Source organism: Procambarus clarkii, chromosome 38, assembly GCF_040958095.1.
Source record: "Procambarus clarkii isolate CNS0578487 chromosome 38, FALCON_Pclarkii_2.0, whole genome shotgun sequence".
Classification (NCBI taxonomy): Eukaryota; Metazoa; Arthropoda; class Malacostraca; order Decapoda; family Cambaridae; genus Procambarus; species Procambarus clarkii.
The window spans coordinates 22,277,383-22,295,041 of record NC_091187.1 but is presented as its reverse complement, the minus strand read 5'-3'; the positions used below and the strand labels follow the sequence as shown (position 1 = coordinate 22,295,041).

Here is a 17,659-nt window from a genome sequence, read left to right as displayed (position 1 = left end):
GTCGGCCTATATATCTTCCCCCCTTCTCCCTTCTCCTTAGTCAGTCTGGTGTTGACAAAGGCTTTAACAAAGCCGAAACGTTCACCTCATTTCATATTTCTCTGTGGATTTTCCGCATATATATATATATATATATATATATATATATATATATATATATATATATATATATACATATATATATATATATATATATATATATATATATATATATATATATATATATATATATATATATATATATATATATATATATATGACAATGTCAGACCACGGAGGAAAAATGAAACAGGAATTTCCTTAAGTACTTTCGTATATTAATACATCTTCAGAAGGAGTCTGAAGATATATTTATTTTCGTATATTAATACATCTTCTGAAGATGTATTAATATACGAAAGTACTTAAGGAAATTCCTGTTTCATTTTTCCTCCGTGGTCTGACATTGTCACATTTTTAATGACGTGTTTATTTTCGTGATATACACACACACACACACACACACACACACACACACACACACACACACACACACACACACACACACACACACACACACACACACACACACACACAAATATATATATATATAAATATATATATATATATATATATATATATATATATATATACTGTATATATATATATATATATATATATATATAAATATATATATATATAAATATATATATATATATATATATATATATATATATATATATATATATATATATATATATATATAAATATATATATATATATATATATATATATATATATATATATATATATATATATATATATATATATATATATATATATATATATATATATATATTAAATATGACCGAAAAAGTAAGATTAATAATTCTAACACGAATTTTCTCAATCTTTCGTACATTTCTTTTCACTGTTGGAGGTAATTCAAAAATCAATTCTCCAAAATTCATTTTTATTTCTAGTCTGACGCGACACGAGCGCGTTTCGTAAAACTTTCGTAAAACTTTCGTAAAACCTCAAGATCCAGCAGAGGAGAAGGAGCCGGCGGATGTGAGGGAGCCTGCGGAGGTGAAGGAGCCGGCGGAGGTGAGGAAGTCAACTGCGGGAGTGGGTCCTCACACACCACCACCCCTTCACTCACACCACCAACCGTATGCAGGGGCACACAAGCCGAGGAACCCAGTAACACCACTGGGGCAGCAGACGGTAGGGAAGCCTCCCCCACCACACCATCACAAGGCGACAGATCCGGAGCCACCAACGGGGAAAAAATCCTCTTCCCGAAACAAATTCACTGGCGCACCCGCCAGAGCAGTGCAGGCCGCCGCCTGGTGCCCCTCAAGTCCACACCAAAAACATGTCCTGGGCTGCCCCGCATAGAAGGCGCTCATGGTGTAGCCCATTAACGTGACAGTGATGGAACAGGAAACTTGAAGACGCAGGGCGAGGATCCTGATACCGCTCGAGAACCCCTCCCCCCCTCCACCTGCCGGAAGACATGGAATTCAACCGGAGTGACACCACGGTCCCATATTTTCCAAAATATTGCTGAACTGAAAAATATCTGCTGAGAACTCAAAAGGGACCCCATGCAGTGCAACATATGTGATTGAGGAGCAGCAGTCTGAGACAGAGATGGTACCACTGTCAACAGGGAGGGTAAACGAACGCCTATCATAACGAGCCACAAAGTCTTTATAAACAGCCGGGGCACGGAACTTAACGAGCGCCAGGTGGTTCGTGAGGAGTTGTACACCAAACACATCAGCTACCTGAACGCGGAACATATCCCAAAGAACGACTTCCATGGCTAGGTATGACGCCCTGTCAGAGAACTCCAAGCCAATCGTTTCCTAACGGCGAAGAGGAAAGAGGCTGCCCCATACCGCCAAACAAACGAACGGAGGGCCGCACCTCCGGAACGATCTCTCTGATAGCCAAGGCAACACTGGAAGCGGGGCATGTAGACACACCCTAACCTGGCGCCAGTCAACCAGCCAATTCCAGCACAGAGATAATATACAACTCATCACAAACCCTACTTATAGGAAATGAAGCACACAATCTAGGGCTGTCAATCACCCTAAATTGGACATCAGGTCACATTGGTATAGATGGTAATAAAAAGGCAAACTCACTAGCAAAAACTGCCACTGATCTACCTATTGTAAAGGTTAAAATACCTCCAAGTTTTTCTCAGATTAAGGAACAAATCAAGAAGAAAATACTCCCAACTATTAAAAGTTGCCACAGAGCAAGTAGAGGACGGAAGATCCACTGCGATGGAGTACGAACAAGCCACTAGGTACTACTCTTTCAAACCTGGCAAAAGGACATCCAGAGACATTACAGTAGACAGACACAGAGTTGGTCACAAGTGCTGCTGGGAGTAATAAACCCAATAGTTAAAGAGTGTCATATCTGTAGAACAGAAGCAGAGGCGCCACTATTGCATTACTTACTGCAATGTGAAGCGAATGAAGCCCTGCGCATCAAACTCAACATTAATCCAACGACAGCAGCTGCATTAGATGCAAATTGCACAGTGACTACAATGATTAGAAAAGCAGTTGAAGAATGGGACTCACTAGTGAACATTCTGCATCTACATCCATCACCAAGATAATGTTATTAAAACAAGACTAAAACCAGTGCATTAAAACAGAAGCGAAAAAGAAACAGGGAAAGAGGAGGAAAGCCCACCTCCACTTAAAACTTTGACCCAAATATCACAGAAACAACGTTATCGCGAATAACCAAACTCAATTACGGGCTCACTATAGCCCGTGCTACATGAACTTTTCATTCTCAGTAGCTAAATCTAAAACAACAACAAACAACCACCCAGCAGGCAGATTACCCTTGGTGCTCTCTCGGGTTCTACACGTCTCCTCCTTCACTCGATGTGGTCTTGCTACGACGTGTTACGGTGGATGTGCAGCCTATTGTACATAGTGTATAGTCACCCTTGTTGTTTTTTCTAAAGTAAGGAACATATTAAGTTTGTTTATTTTTTTGTGTAAGCCAAATTTTCAGCAGTTATTATTTTGTTATGTTTATTATTATAAGTAAAGAATTTAATTATTTATGTTTGTTTACTCATGCAACTATCACACCGCAAAGGACTTTACCAGTTTTATTTCCTTTTTTTTTTGTTATTTAATGTGCGTAAGGCAAACTACAGCTGCAGTATTTGCTGCGCTACCTTCAACACGTCGCAATGCATACATATGCTTTATAAGGTTTACCGTTGAGAAAATTTAATATCTTTAAGACAAGAAAAGTCTTTCTCTTCCATCACAATAACAGTCACAATAAGACAACAGTATGAATGAGTCTCACAATTATCGCCTTCTGAGCCCTAAACGGCAATCCAATAATTAATTATATAAAACTTTCGGGGTTCTACAATCTTCTATAAACAGGTTCAGCAACAGAGACTGGAAATCATCATTCTGTTACCCTGTCAATTCCCTATTTGGGAAGGATGTACCATCCTCTTCCTTGCCCTCATGCCAACTCTTGGTATAGTGATACATATCCTTCTCTTTCTTTTATTGTCAGCTTTCCTCACAATCCCAGCAGTCTCAGGTCTTGTCTCATCCTTCCTTCCTTCTCTAAGTTGAGCATAATTGTTGGTAATGTGGACATTGCCACACCTCACACACCAGACTGATCAAAAGACTATTGCTGTGTTAGTTGACACCGTGCGCAGCTCCACTCTCATCATGCAAAGTATACCAACATACCAAAATATAGAAGCAATATCTACCTTCTAACAGCCTCAGAATATCCTCCTTATTAACGTGCGTCTTCTTCTTGAAGTACATGAGCTTGACTGCTTCAACATCTTCATAAGCCTTTAGTAAGTATTCATAGAAGCGACGATTATTATATATGGGTTTCTTGCAGCGAGGACACATCTTCATGCCCACCTCTCCCCCTTCTTGAGAGAGCCAGGCCTCCAGGCCCTCAGCCTCTATGGTGTGCCCACAGTCCTCCAGCCACACGAACCTGTGCCAGTAATATACACAATACCTAGACTTGGATTAAGACAGGAGAACAAATCTTTACATCTACATCTTTAGGAGAGAATATATGTGCGAGAGTTCGAGGTTGAGGCCCAGACGCTTGGGACCAGTTTCACCAAACTCTCCCGGATGATGTGTAATGGTATGTCCCGTGTCAGAGAGCAGTTAGAGTAGAACCTCATGAACACAGAAATCGCAATAGCATGATGCATCAAATGAACAAATCCACAAGGGCCGTGATGAGGATTCGAACCTATGTCCGGGATGGTCCCAGACGCACCTTAGTCGACAGCGTGACTAAGTATCTTGAAGTTATCTTGAGATGATTTCGGGGCTTTTTAGTGTCCCCGCGGCCCGGTCCTCGACCAGACCTCCACCCCCAGGAAGCAGCCCGTGACAGCTGACTAACACCCAGGTACCTATTTTACTGCTAGGTAACAGGGGAATAGGGTGAAAGAAACTCTGCCCAATGTTTCTCGCCGGCGCCTGGGATCGAACCCAGGATCACAAGTCCAGCGTGCTGTCCGCTCGGCCGACCGGCTCCCAGTAGCACTAAAGGTTGCAATACTTCAACCATGTCGTGGCGCAGTCGGCTAAGGGGCGTGTGAGATCATCCCAGACGTAGATTCGAACCCTCATCACGGCCCTTGTGGATTTGAGCCTCATACCTCTCTTCAGAAAAAAATAATCGAAAACGTTGATTAACGTCGATAAATCTGATTCAACGTCGATAACGTTGATTTATCATCGCTAATGGAGATTCATCATCGCTGATGTTGATTCAACGACGTAACGTTAAGCCAACATACATAACGTTGATTTAACGATTAAACGTTTATTTAACTGCCATAAAACTGAGTGAAGGGTAGACAGGCGTCTTGTACCAACAGGGGGAGAGAGGGAGGGGAGAGTGAGAGTTAGAGTGAGAGAGAGAGAAAGAGAGAGAGAGAGAGAGAGAGAGAGAGAGAGAGAGAGAGAGAGAGAGAGAGAGAGAGAGAGAGAGAGAGAGAGAGAGAGAGAGAGAGAGAGAGAGAGAGAGAGAGAGAGAGAGAGAGAGAGAGAGAGAGAGAGAGAGAGAGAGAGAGAGAGAGAGAGAGAGAGAGAGAGAGAGAGAGAGAGAGAGAGAGAGAGAGAGAGAGAGAGAGAGAGAGAGAGAGAGAGAGAGAGAGAGAGAGAGAGAGAGAGAGAGAGAGAGAGCGAGAGAGAGAGAGAGAGAGAGAGAGAGAGAGAGAGAGAGAGAGAGAGAGAGAGAGCGAGAGAGAGAGAGAGAGAGAGAGAGAGAGAGAGAGAGAGAGAGAGAGAGAGAGAGAGAGAGAGAGAGAGAGAGAGAGAGAGAGGGAGAGAGAGAGAGAGAGAGAGAGAGAGAGAGAGAGAGAGAGAGAGAGAGAGAGAGAGAGAGAGAGAGAGAGAGAGAGACAAAACATAAGGAAACAGGAAGGCAGACAATGCCCAGGCTATCTCAGGCTCCCTCGGTCATCCCACCTAGTATGATGAAAATTGTAATAAGTGTTAAGATACACATCTTCAAAATTTCCAATATATGATTTTCATCATAAAATTAAAATTTCCAATTTTACAAAGCAAAAAATTCACGTTGTCAATATAAAATAATTTTCTCCCTTACCTTGCATTTTCCTCGTCTTCAAAGCCAAATAATATCTCAGTAAGCTGTTCATTGTTGCAGGTGCGACACAGAGGTGGGCAAGGCTCGCCACAGAACCCAACGCAAGGATGGTCACATTCCAGCCTCTTAGGACAAGCTTCCTTGCATGGGCTAATTGAACACTTCTCCCCACAAAGATTTCCGCACTCCTGATGTTCACACTTCCTTAGGCATCTCTCCTGAACGCGGAAATATACATCTATATAATAATTATCATAAAACATGCTGGGGGAATTTTGTTCTGCAATTTTCACCACTAGAGGACGCTAGTGCTGTGTGTGGGGAAATAATAAAGAGTCGAGTCTATTTCCTCAAGTTGAAACATCAAATTAATATTTAGGAGGAGGTTGTGTAAGAGTGCCAGTGAACTGGTACTGGTAGAGAAGTAGTGAAGATTATGATTAAGGACAACATTATGCAGGTGTGTGGGGGGGGTGGGGGGAGAGAAGAAGTGAGGAGAGAGAGAGAGTGTGTGTGGGGGAGGGGGGAGGTGGGGAGGGTGTACTCACCTAGTTGTGCTTGCTGGGGTTGAGCTCTGAATCTTTGATTCCGCCTCTCAACTGTCAATCAACTAACTGGCGTACAGTTAGTACGCCAATTGGATATGTAGATCATATCTACAATTGTAACTGTGTATAGAGAGAGTGCCTCCACCACATCACGGCATAGTACATTCCATTTGTTAACTACTCTAACTATATTTTCTATTGTCTCTGTGGCTCATTTGGGTACTCAGTGTCCACCTGTGTCCCCTTGTTCGCGTACCCCCAGTGTTAAACAGTTTATCTTTATCTACTCTTTCAATACCTTTGAGAGTTTTATAAGTTTTAGAGTTTGAGAGTTGTTGTTGAGAGTTAAGTTGGGAGTTTTATAATAATTTGCCCGAAATGCTATGCATACTAGTGGCTTTAGGTACTGTATGTACTAGCTCTATCTATAAATCAATCAGAATGTTTGTAACTCTGCATCTATGTATGTACTTCTAAATAAAATATTATTATTATTATTATTATTATTATTATTATTATTATTAAGAAGTGATCATGTCTCCCCCTAACTTTTCTGTCTTCCGGTGTCGTGAGGGTGTGTGGGGTGGGGGGGATGGGGAGGGTGTGTAGGGTGGGGGGGGATGGGGAGGGTGTGTATGTGTGGGGGGGAGAGATGTTTCAACAGGATTTTCCCTGATAATAATAATAATAATAATAATTAATAATAAATAATTATAATACTATTAAATCAGTATAATAAAAAATAATTATTAAAATAAAAAATAATTTCGATAATAAATAATTAAATAATTATAATAATAATAAAGAATTATAATAATAGTAATTCTTTATTTAGGTAAATGTTCATACATACAAAATGAGTTACAAGCAGAATGTTGGATTTCTAGATAGAGCTAATATATACTATGCCTAGAGCCACTAATACACACAGCATTTCGGGCAGATGAACAGAGGCATTAGGTGATAGGAAGTGCGGTCAACTATTTCTGTCCCAACCCGTCCTCGACTCAAGTCCATTACATCCAGCGGTCAACCCCACAGACATATTCATAAATGTTTACATGCTGTTCATTCAAAACGGGAATTTTCTCAAATATAAATTAATATTATAATATATTGGCATATTGTGTATATATATAGGCATAGCTTAGGTTAGGTGTTTAGGTTCTGGTGGCGATTATTTGTATTTGTAGTACGTGGGTGAAACATTTACAGCGTTGTGGTTCGAACAAAATTCGTCAGTGAATCACTTGTTCCGCAAGTGTTCGAAAGTCAAAAGTCCTGTGTCCAGCCCGTCTTCCAAACAAAGATCCAAAAGTGATTCCATGCACCCGCCAAACCCCCTGTTTATGAATGAAAAGCGATTTACACACGACTCACAACTGCTGACGTTCGAACATATCCGGAACAAGTGCTTCACTGACGAATTTTGTTCGAATCACAATGCTATAAATGCTTCACCCACGTACTACAAATACAAATAATCGCCAACAGAACCTAAACACCTAACCTAACCTATTCTATGCCTATATATGCACAATATGCTAATATATTATAATATTAATTTATACTTGAGAAAATTCCCGTTTTGAATGAACAGCAAGTTAAAATTTATGAATGCGTCTGTGGGGTTGACCGCTGGATGTAATGGACTTGAGTCGAGGACGGGTTGACTACCGCAGCCCGTCCTCCAAACAAAGATCCTATAGTGATTCCATCCACCCACCAAACCCCCTGTTTATGAATGAAAAGCGGTTTACACACGACTCACAACTGCTGACGTTCGAACATATCCGGAACAAGTGCTTCACTGACGAATTTTGTTCGAATCACAACGCTATAAATGCTTCACCCACGTACTACAAATACAAATAATCGCCAACAGAACCTAAACACCTAACCTAACCTAACCTATGCCTATATATACACAATATGTTAATATATTATAATATAAATTTATACTTGAGAAAATTCCCGTTTTGAATGAACAGCATGTTAAAATTTATGAATGCGTCTGTGGGGTTGACCGCTGGATGTAATGGACTTGAGTCGAGGACAGGTTGACTACCGGGACCCTTGTGTAAGAGGAGTGAGGAGAGTTAGTTTTGTACGGTGGAGAGCTAGAGGCGCTACATCGCTTGAGTCCTTACGGGACGGCCTGAAGGTACAGGCCAGGTCAGCTCCACCAAGCATCAGGCCATTCGACGCTCCCTAACTTGTGGACGAACCCTAGAACTTTCCACCATCCCTGCATGGTGTGGGAACTGCTCTGTGATTAGCCAGTTATCTGTACTGCTATCTCATTGGAGCTGAGGGTCTATGGTTTTTTGGAGGACATTATATGCACGCAGCTTATAAAATATAAGAATGAAGGTCTATTCAATATATTTAATGGAAATATTTCATTAACTCTCCTTTTGTAATCTTGTGATTATGTTGTCATGTGGCTACACACCTGGCAAGGCTTGCACGGCTTACCACACCTGCTGCTACACCTGCTGTGTACACACCGTAGCGGACACTGGTCCTGGCAGGGCGGACACTCATGGCTGCAGTCTTCCTTACATCTGCCAAAACGTCAATGTAATTAAACAAATCTGGTTACTAGGTACGACATATATATATATATATATATATATATATATATATATATATATATATATATATATATATATATATATATATATATATATATATATATATATATATATATAAATGGAAATGTTCGTTTGTTCAAAATCGCTAATCTCCGAAAGTTCTTAACCGATTGCTTTGAAATTTTCACACATCGTTCCATTCGCATCTGAGCGGGTTTTTATATGCATACTATATAGATGTCATGTCTGTGAAGGGAAAAAAACATGATTGTTTGAAAAACTATGTTTTACATGTGTTTTTCTTGTGAGGGAAATCTTCCAAACCTCTTTACCGATTGCTTTGAAATTTTGACACAACGTTGCATTCGTATAGGCGCACATTTTTATATACCTACTTTATACATGCCTCACCTGTGACAGGAAAAAAACATGCTTTTTTGAAAAACAGCACCATCTGTTGAATGTAAGAGCAACACACGCTTTAATCTCCGAAATTTCTCCACCAATTGCTTTGAAATTTTGACACTACGTTCTATTCGAATATGCGCATGTTTTTATATACTTACTACATAGATGCCACACCTGTGACAGGTAGAAACATGCTTTAAAAAAAAAAACAGCGCCATCTGTTGCACATAATAGCATCACACACACACACACACTATACTAAATATATTACGATTCCATTTCAAAGTTTCCGATTACATTGATAAATTGAGTTTTCATAGATTACGATTTATTTTCATTTTGATTTAATTATTTTGTGTGACTTTGCGTTGGAATATAGCTGTGTTTTTACCATTTCGTATGTATAAGTATAGATGCCACCTGTGACAGGTAAAACAATTTTTTTTTAAAGAAACAGCCCCATCTGTTGCACGTAAGAGCAACTCACGCTATCTATCTATATAAATAAAAATGGAAATGTTCCTTTGTTCATAATCGCTAATCTCTAAAAGTTCTTCACCGAGTGCTTTGAAGTTTTTACACAACGTTCCATTTACACCCGAGGAGGTTTTTATGTACATACAATATAGATGTCACGTCTGTGACGGTAAAAAGCATGCTTGGAGTTGCGTGGTGACCGCCGGCTGGGTCGGACGTTCCTGCGGTCTCTCCGCACTGGCTAGTGTTTACGTTGGGTGATCGCTTGTTTGCCCTGCTGGTGGTGGTTTGCCACTGACGGGGTGACGTTTGCTTCGCCATGGGGACGTTTCGCCCTCCATTGCAGAGGACGCTGTCAGCTGGTCTGGCGTTTACGGTGCCGGTGGACCATCCATTGGTTGGTGTCGCCCTAGTGGACGTGCTGCATGTACAGCTGTCTGACCTGGTGGGCATCCAGCTGCTTCAGGGCCACCGTGCTGTGGTCAAGTTCCGCCTCCAGGCTGCCTTTCAGGCGTTTCTCGAGCGGTGTGAGGGGCGTGTTTACCCTCTCCCTGATGCTGCTGGCTCCGTTAAGGTAGTGAATCTTATTGTCACCTTGACGTCTGTGACGGTGCATGGTGCCCCCTTCGAATTTCAGGACGACTTTTTAACCTCTTGTTTCGAACGGTTTGGGACAGTGTTGAGTGTTCGTTGGAACAAGGTCGTTGCCGGGCACTGTGTTGGTATGCTTGACGGCTCCCGCACCCTGACGATGTCGCTGAAGGGTAGTGTACCGTCGTCGATGTCCGTGTTGGGATACACGCTCCGCTGCCAGTACCGGGGTCAACCGCTCACCTGTTATCGGTGTGGTCACGAGGGTCATCTGGCTGCTGCGTGCGACGTGGGAGCAACTGGTCGTGTGCATGTTCTTCGTGCGGAGGATTTTCCGCCCCTGTTGCGTTCGGGCGGTGTGGGTGCTGTGCCTGAGGCGCCTGACTGCCTGTCTGCTGCTCCGCCTGTTGCGGCGAGCTCTACGGCCTGTGCGACACGTCTAGTGACAGCTGTGGCCCCTGGGGTTGTTCAGCCGGTGTGTGAGGGTGTCGGGCTGTCGCCTGAGCTGTGTGTGGTGAAAGGTGTCCCGGTGGAGGTTCATGTTCCGCCCCCGCCTGTGGATGTGTTACCGGCTCCCGGGGACGCGGGTTCTGCCGTTTTGGAGGGGGTGCTTCGGCGTGGTGAGGTGCCTGCCGTGCCTGAGTGTGTTGCCTCCTGTAGTTCTGCTCTCCCCATTCCTTTACAGAAGCGTGCGCGTCGGTGTTCTGAGGCTGTTTCCGTGGATGATGTAGACAGTGTGGGTGATGTGACCTCTGTGGACTCTTCGGACGGTGCGGGTGTGGCCTGTGTGGATATGACGGTGGAGGCTGTGCCTGCGGCGGGGCCTGCTGGGCGTGGTGTGGTGCGGCCTGTCTCGAAGCGTTCGCGGCGGCCTCGGAGTGTCTCCCCCCTTCGTGGTGTGCCTTGGGAGGAGGTGGGGGAGTATGGTGCTCAGCTGGCGTCCCCCGCCGAGGATGATGGTGCTGTGAGGGGCTCCGACGTTGCTCCCTGTGCCCCCCCTCCTGCGTCTCCTGCTGTTGGGTCCCCGCAGTGGGGGGTTGTCCCTGATGGTCGGGACCTCATCGTGAAGTTGCGGAAAGATGTGCGCCAGGGAGCCTCGGCTCCTGTGCCCTGTGGTGGGGTCGCTGCCGCGCCTGCAGTTCCCCCTCCTTCCTTGCCCCGGTCTGGGGGTTGCCTAGTCCCGTCTGCTGGGGTCGTGCCCTGTGAGGGTCCGGAGTTGGGCCCTTATCGGGATGCCCGGGTGCTTCCGATCCCGTGGTGCTCGTCAACCATCTGGGTGTCGTCAAAGAAGGAGTTTGTTTATAGGGTGCCGGATAGGATGTCTCAGCCGAGGGTACAGCCTGTTGGCCGGCTGCCCGCCGACCTGTGGGTGGTTTGGGAAGCGTACCGCTTGCGCTTTCCGTACCGTAAGTTTCCGGAGAAGTATTAGTTCCCGTCTTGCGCACACCGCTACGCCGTGCCTGGATCAGCTGCCACCGTGACCATGACGCCCCGCCCTCCGGTGCGGGGGGTCTCCCTCTGACGTTCGCCTCTGTTTTCGTCGCCACTCCTCTCTCTACGGCCCATCACGTCTACCGCTTTTGACTTTCTTCTCCTCTTTACCATCAACGCGTCTCCTTACATCTGTCCTGGTGCAGTCATCGGGAGGGTTACCCCTTCATGCAAACTGCACCTATTCTCAAGAAGAAGAAGAAAAGCATGCTTTTTTAAAACTGTGTTTTTGATGTGAGAGAAATCTTCGAAACCTCTTTACCGATTGCTTTAAAATTTTGACACACGGTGGCATTCGAATACGAGCATGTTTTTATATACCTACTATATAGATGCCACCCCCTGTGTCAGGTAAAAACATGAGTTTTTGAAAAACAGTGCCTCCTGTTGCACATAAGACCAACACATGCTATACCTAATATGTTATGATTCCATTTCAATATTTCCAATTTCATTGATAAATTGAATTTTCATAAATTTCGATTTATTTTCATTTTGATTTAATTATTTTGTGTGACATTGCGTTGGAATTGAGCTGTTTTGTTTATATACTGTAAATTCCGTGAGTATAATTTATTTTTTGTATTTTTTCATTATTTTTCATTTTGTTTTTTGAACTGTTTTTCATATACTTCAGTGATAGGAACAGGTGGGGCCAGATTCATGAATCAGTTATGCAAGTACTTACGAACGTGTACACCGTTCCTCAATCTTTGATGGCTTTGGTTACATTTACTAAACAGTTTACAAGCATGAAAACTTGCCAGTCAACTGTTGTTATTGTTATAAACAGCCTCCTGGTGCTTCGGAGCTCATTAACTGTTTAATAATTGTAAACAAAGCCGCTAAAGATTGAGAAAAGATGTACAGGTACGTAAGTGTTTGCATAACTTCTTCGTGAATCTAGCCCCAGATCATTTGATGTTCCCAATTTTCTGATGAGAACATCAGATCATTTGATCATCAGACGAGGGAATGTGGAATAGTGGGAAGGACGAGAGGACGGGAGTGGGGGATGGTGGGGAGGACGAGGGAATATGGAAGGGGGGGAGGGGGAATGGTATTGAGGACGAGGGGGACGGGGGAGTGGGAGATAGTGGGGAGGATGAGGGGATGGTGGAGTGAGGAATGGTTAGGGGGACCATGATGGAGTGGGGGAAGATGGGGAAGAACAAGGTACGAGGGAGTGAGGAACGGTTAGGGAGGACAAGGGGACCCGGGAGTGAGGAATGGTTGTTAGAACGAGGGGATGGGAGAGGGGGGGAATGGTAGGGAGGACTATGAGACGGGGGAAGGTTGTGGTCGCTCAGCAACGCACATGCGTTGCTGAGCCACAGCAACGCTTGACAGGGTACAACTAGTCTATATAAATAAAACTGTAAATATTCGTTTGTTTAAAATCGCTAATCTCCGAAAGTTCTTCACCGATTGCTTTGAAATTTTCACACAATATTCCATTCGCATCAGAGCGGGTTTTTATATACATATTATGTCGATGTCACGTCTGTGACGGAAAAAAAAATTAAATTGTGTTTTTCATGTGTTTTTCATATGAGAGAAATCTTCGAAACCTCTTTACCGATTGCTTTGAAATTTTGACACAACGTTGCATTTGAATAGGCATATGTTTTTATATACTTACTGTATATATGCCTTACCTGTGACAGGTAAAAACATGCTTTTTTTATAAACAGCGCCATCTGTTGGATGTAACAGCAACACACGCTGTTATCTGCCAAAGTTCTTCACTGATGGCTTTGAAAATCTGACAACGTTCCATTCGAATATGCGCGTGTTTTTATATGCCTACTATATAGATGCTACACCTCTGAGAGGTAAAAACATAATTTAAACAAAAAACAACGCAATCTGTTGAACGTAATAGCAAGACACACACGTTATACTAAATATGTTATGATTTCCACTTCATTGTTTCTGATTGCATTTATATATGGAATTTTCATAGATTTCGATTTATTTTAATTTTGATTTAATTATTTTGTGTGACATTGTGTTGGAATTGAGCTGTGTTGTTCATTTGAAACACACCGTTCATTTTGTAGGTATAGATATAGATGCCGCATTTGTAAACGTTAAAACCATTCTTCTTTTTTAAAGAAACAGCGCCATCTGTTACACGTAAGAACAACTCACACTTTACTAAATATAATACGATTAGATTTCAATGTTACCGATTGCATTGACAAATTAAATTTTCATAAATTAAATTTGGTGACCCTGGAGTGTAAACACTGTAGGGCGACCCTGGAGTGTAAACACTGTACGGTGACCCTGGAGTGTAAACACTGTATTGTGACCCTGGAGCGTAAACACTGTATGGTGACCCTGGAGTGTAAACACTGTATTGTGACCCTGGAGTGTAAACACTGTATGGTGACCCCGGAGTGTAAACACTGTATGGTGACCCAGGAGTGTAAACACTGTATTGTGACCCTGGAGTGTAAACACTGTACGGTGACCCTGGAGTGTAAACACTGTATTGTGACCCTGGAGAGTAAACACTGGTGACCCTGGAGCGTAAACACTGTATGGTGACCTTGGAGCGTAAACACTGTATGGTGATCCTGGAGTGTAAACACGGTATGGTGACCCTGGAGTGTAAACACTGGTGACCCTGGAGTGTATACATTGTATGGTGACCCTGGAGTGTAAACATTGTGACCCTGGAGTGTAAACACTGTATGGTGACCCTTGAGTGTTAACATTGTGACCCTGGAGTGTAAACACTGTATGGTGACCCTGGAGTGTAAACACTGTATGGTGACCCTGGAGTGTAAACACTGTATGGTGACCATAGAGTGTAAACATTGTGACCCTGGAGTGTAAACACTGTATGGTGACCATGGAGTGTAAACACTCTATGGTGACCCTGGAGTGTAAGCACTGTATTATGACCCTAGAGTGTAAACACTGTATGGCGACCCCGGAGTGTAAACACTGTATGGTGACCATGGAGTGTAAACATTGCGACCCTGGAGTGTAAACACTGTATGGTGACCCTCGAGTGTAAACATTGTATGGTGACCCTGGAGTGAAAACACTGTATGGTGACCCTGGAGTGTAAACACTGTGTGGTGACCCTGGAGCGTAAACATTGTATGGTGACCCAAAAGTTTAGACATTGTGACCCTGCGGTGTAAACATTGTATGGTGACCCTGGAGTTTAGACATTGTGACCCTGGAGTGTAAACAGTGTATGGTGACCCTGGAGTTTAAACATTGTAGCCCTGGAGTTTAAACATTGTATAGTGACCATGGGGTGTAAACACTGTATGGTGACTCTGGAGTGTAAACATTGTATTGTGACCCATGAGTGTAAACATTGTATGGGGACCCTGGAGTGTAAAGACTGTATGGTGACCCTGGAGTGTTAACACTGTATTGTGACCCTGAAGTGTAAACACTGGATGGTGACCCTCGAGTGTAAATATTGTGACCCTGGAGTGTAAACACTGTATGGCGACCCTGGAGTGTAAACATTGTATAGTGACCCCTGGAGTGTAAACACTGTATGGTGACCCTGGAGTGTAAACATTGTGACCCTGGAGTTTAAACACTGTATGGTGACGCTGGAGTGTATATATTGTATAGTGACCCTGGAGTGTAAACATTGTGACCCTGGAGTGTAAACATTGCCTGGTGACGCGGGAGTGTATATATTGTATGGTGACCCTGGAGTGTAAATATTGTGACCCTGGAGTGTAAACATTGTGAGCCTGGAGTGTAAACATTGTCTGGTGACACTGGAGTGTAAACACTGTATGGTGACCCCGGAGTGTAAACATTGTATGGTGACCCCTGGAGTGTAAACACTGTATGGTGACCCTGGAGTGTAAACATTGTGACCCTGGAGTGTAAACAGTGTCTGGTGACCCTGGAGTGTATATATTGTATGGTGACCCTGGAGTGTAAACATTGTGACCCCTGGAGTTTAAACACTGTATGGTGACCCTGGTGTGTAAACACTGTATGGTGACCCTGGAGCGTAAACACTGTATGGTGACCCTGGAGTGTATACATTGTATGGTGACCCTGGAGTGTAAGCATTGTGACCCTGGAGTGTAAACACTGTATGGTGACCCTGAAGTGTAAACACTGTATGGTGACCCTGGAGTGTAAACATTGTGACCATGGAATGTAAATATTGTATGGTGACCCTGGAGTGTGAACATTGTGACCCTGGAGTGTAAACATTCTATGGAGACCCTGGAGTGTAAACATTGTATGGTGACCCTGGAGTGTAAATACTGTATGGTGACCCTGGAGTGTAAACACTGTATGGTGACCGTGGAATGTAAATATTGGGACCCTGGAGTGTAAACACTGCACGGTGACCCTGGGGTGTAAACTTTGCATGGTGACCCTGGAGTGTAAACACTTTATGGTGACCCTGTTGTGTAAACTCTGTGACCCTGGAGTGTAAACATTGTGACCCCTGGAGTGTAAACACTGTATGGTGACCCTGGAGTGTAAACACAGTATTATGACCTTGCAGTGTAAACATTGTGACCCTGGAGAGTAAACATTGTATGGTGACCCTGGAGTGTGAACATTGTGACCCTGGAGAGTAAACATTGTATGGTAACCCTGGAGTGTAAACATTGTATGGTGACCCTGGAGTGTAAACACTATATAGTGACCCTGGAGTGTAAACACTGTATGGTGACCCTGGAGTGTAAACATTGTGACCCTGGAGTGTAAACACTGTAAGGTGACCCTGGAGTGTAAACATTGTGACTCTGGAGTGTAACCACTGTATGGTGACCCTGGAGTGTAAACACTGCATGATGGCCCTGGAGTGTAAACATTGTGACCCTGAAGTGTAAACACTGTATGGTGACCCTGGAGTGTAAACATTGTATGGTGACCCTGGAGTGTGATCATTGTGACCCTGGAGTGTAAACATTTTATAGTGACCCTGGGGTGTAAACATTGCATGGTTACCCTGGAGTGTAAACACTGTATGGTGACCCTGGAGTGTAAACACTGTATGGTGACCCTGGAGTGTAAGCATTGTATGGTGACCCTGGAGTGTAAACACTGTATAGTGACCCTGGAGTGTAAACATTGTATGGTGACCCTGGAGTGTAAACATTGTATGGTGACCCTGGAGTGTAAACACTCTATGGTGACCCTGGAGTGTAAGCACTATATTATGACCCTAGAGTGTAAACACTGTATGGTGACCCTGGAGTGTAAACACTGTATGGTGACTCTGGAGCGTAAACATTGTATGGTGACCCTGGAGTGTAAATATTGTGACCCTGGAGTGTAAACATTGGTGACACTGGCGTGTAAACACTGTATGGTGCCCTGGAGTGTAAACATTGTATGGTGACCCCTGGAGTGTAAACACAGTATGGTGACCCTGGAGTGTAAACATTGTGACCCCTGGAGTTTAAACACTGTATGGTGACCCTGGAGTGTAAACACTGTATGGTGACCCTGGAGTGTAAACACTGTATGGTGACCCTGGAGTGTATATATTGTATGGTGACCCTGGAATGTAAACATTGTGACCGCTCGAGTTTAACCACTGTATGGTGACCCTGGAGTGTAAACACTGTATGGTGACCCTGGAGTGTAAACACTGTATGGTGACCCTGGAGTGTATACATTGTATGGTGACCCTGGAGTGTAAAAATTGTGACCCTGGAGTGTAAACACTGTATGGTGACCCTTGAGTGTAAACATTGTGACCCTGGAGTGTAAACACTGTATGGTGACCCTGGAGTGTAAACACTGTATGGTGACCATCGAGTGTAAACATTGTGACCCTGGAGTGTAAACACTGTATGGTGACCCTGGAGTGTAAACATTGTATGGTGACCTTGGAGTGAGAACATTGTAACCCTGGAGTGTAAACATTAT

General features: G+C 43.6%; 1 protein-coding gene across 1 annotated transcript in view; it reads right to left on the bottom strand.

The window, feature by feature from the left end:
- The window catches only part of LOC123772030 (NFX1-type zinc finger-containing protein 1), a 225,040-nt gene that overhangs the window by 12,771 nt on the left and 194,610 nt on the right, over window positions 1–17,659 (bottom strand). Inside the window, exons 11-13 of the mRNA XM_069337878.1 lie at window positions 8,659–8,770; window positions 5,656–5,873; window positions 3,773–4,014 (exon numbers count right to left, since the gene is read on the bottom strand). Of these exons, the coding sequence (XP_069193979.1) occupies window positions 3,773–4,014; window positions 5,656–5,873; window positions 8,659–8,770 (572 nt within the window). The remainder of the gene's footprint in view (window positions 1–3,772; window positions 4,015–5,655; window positions 5,874–8,658; window positions 8,771–17,659) is intronic.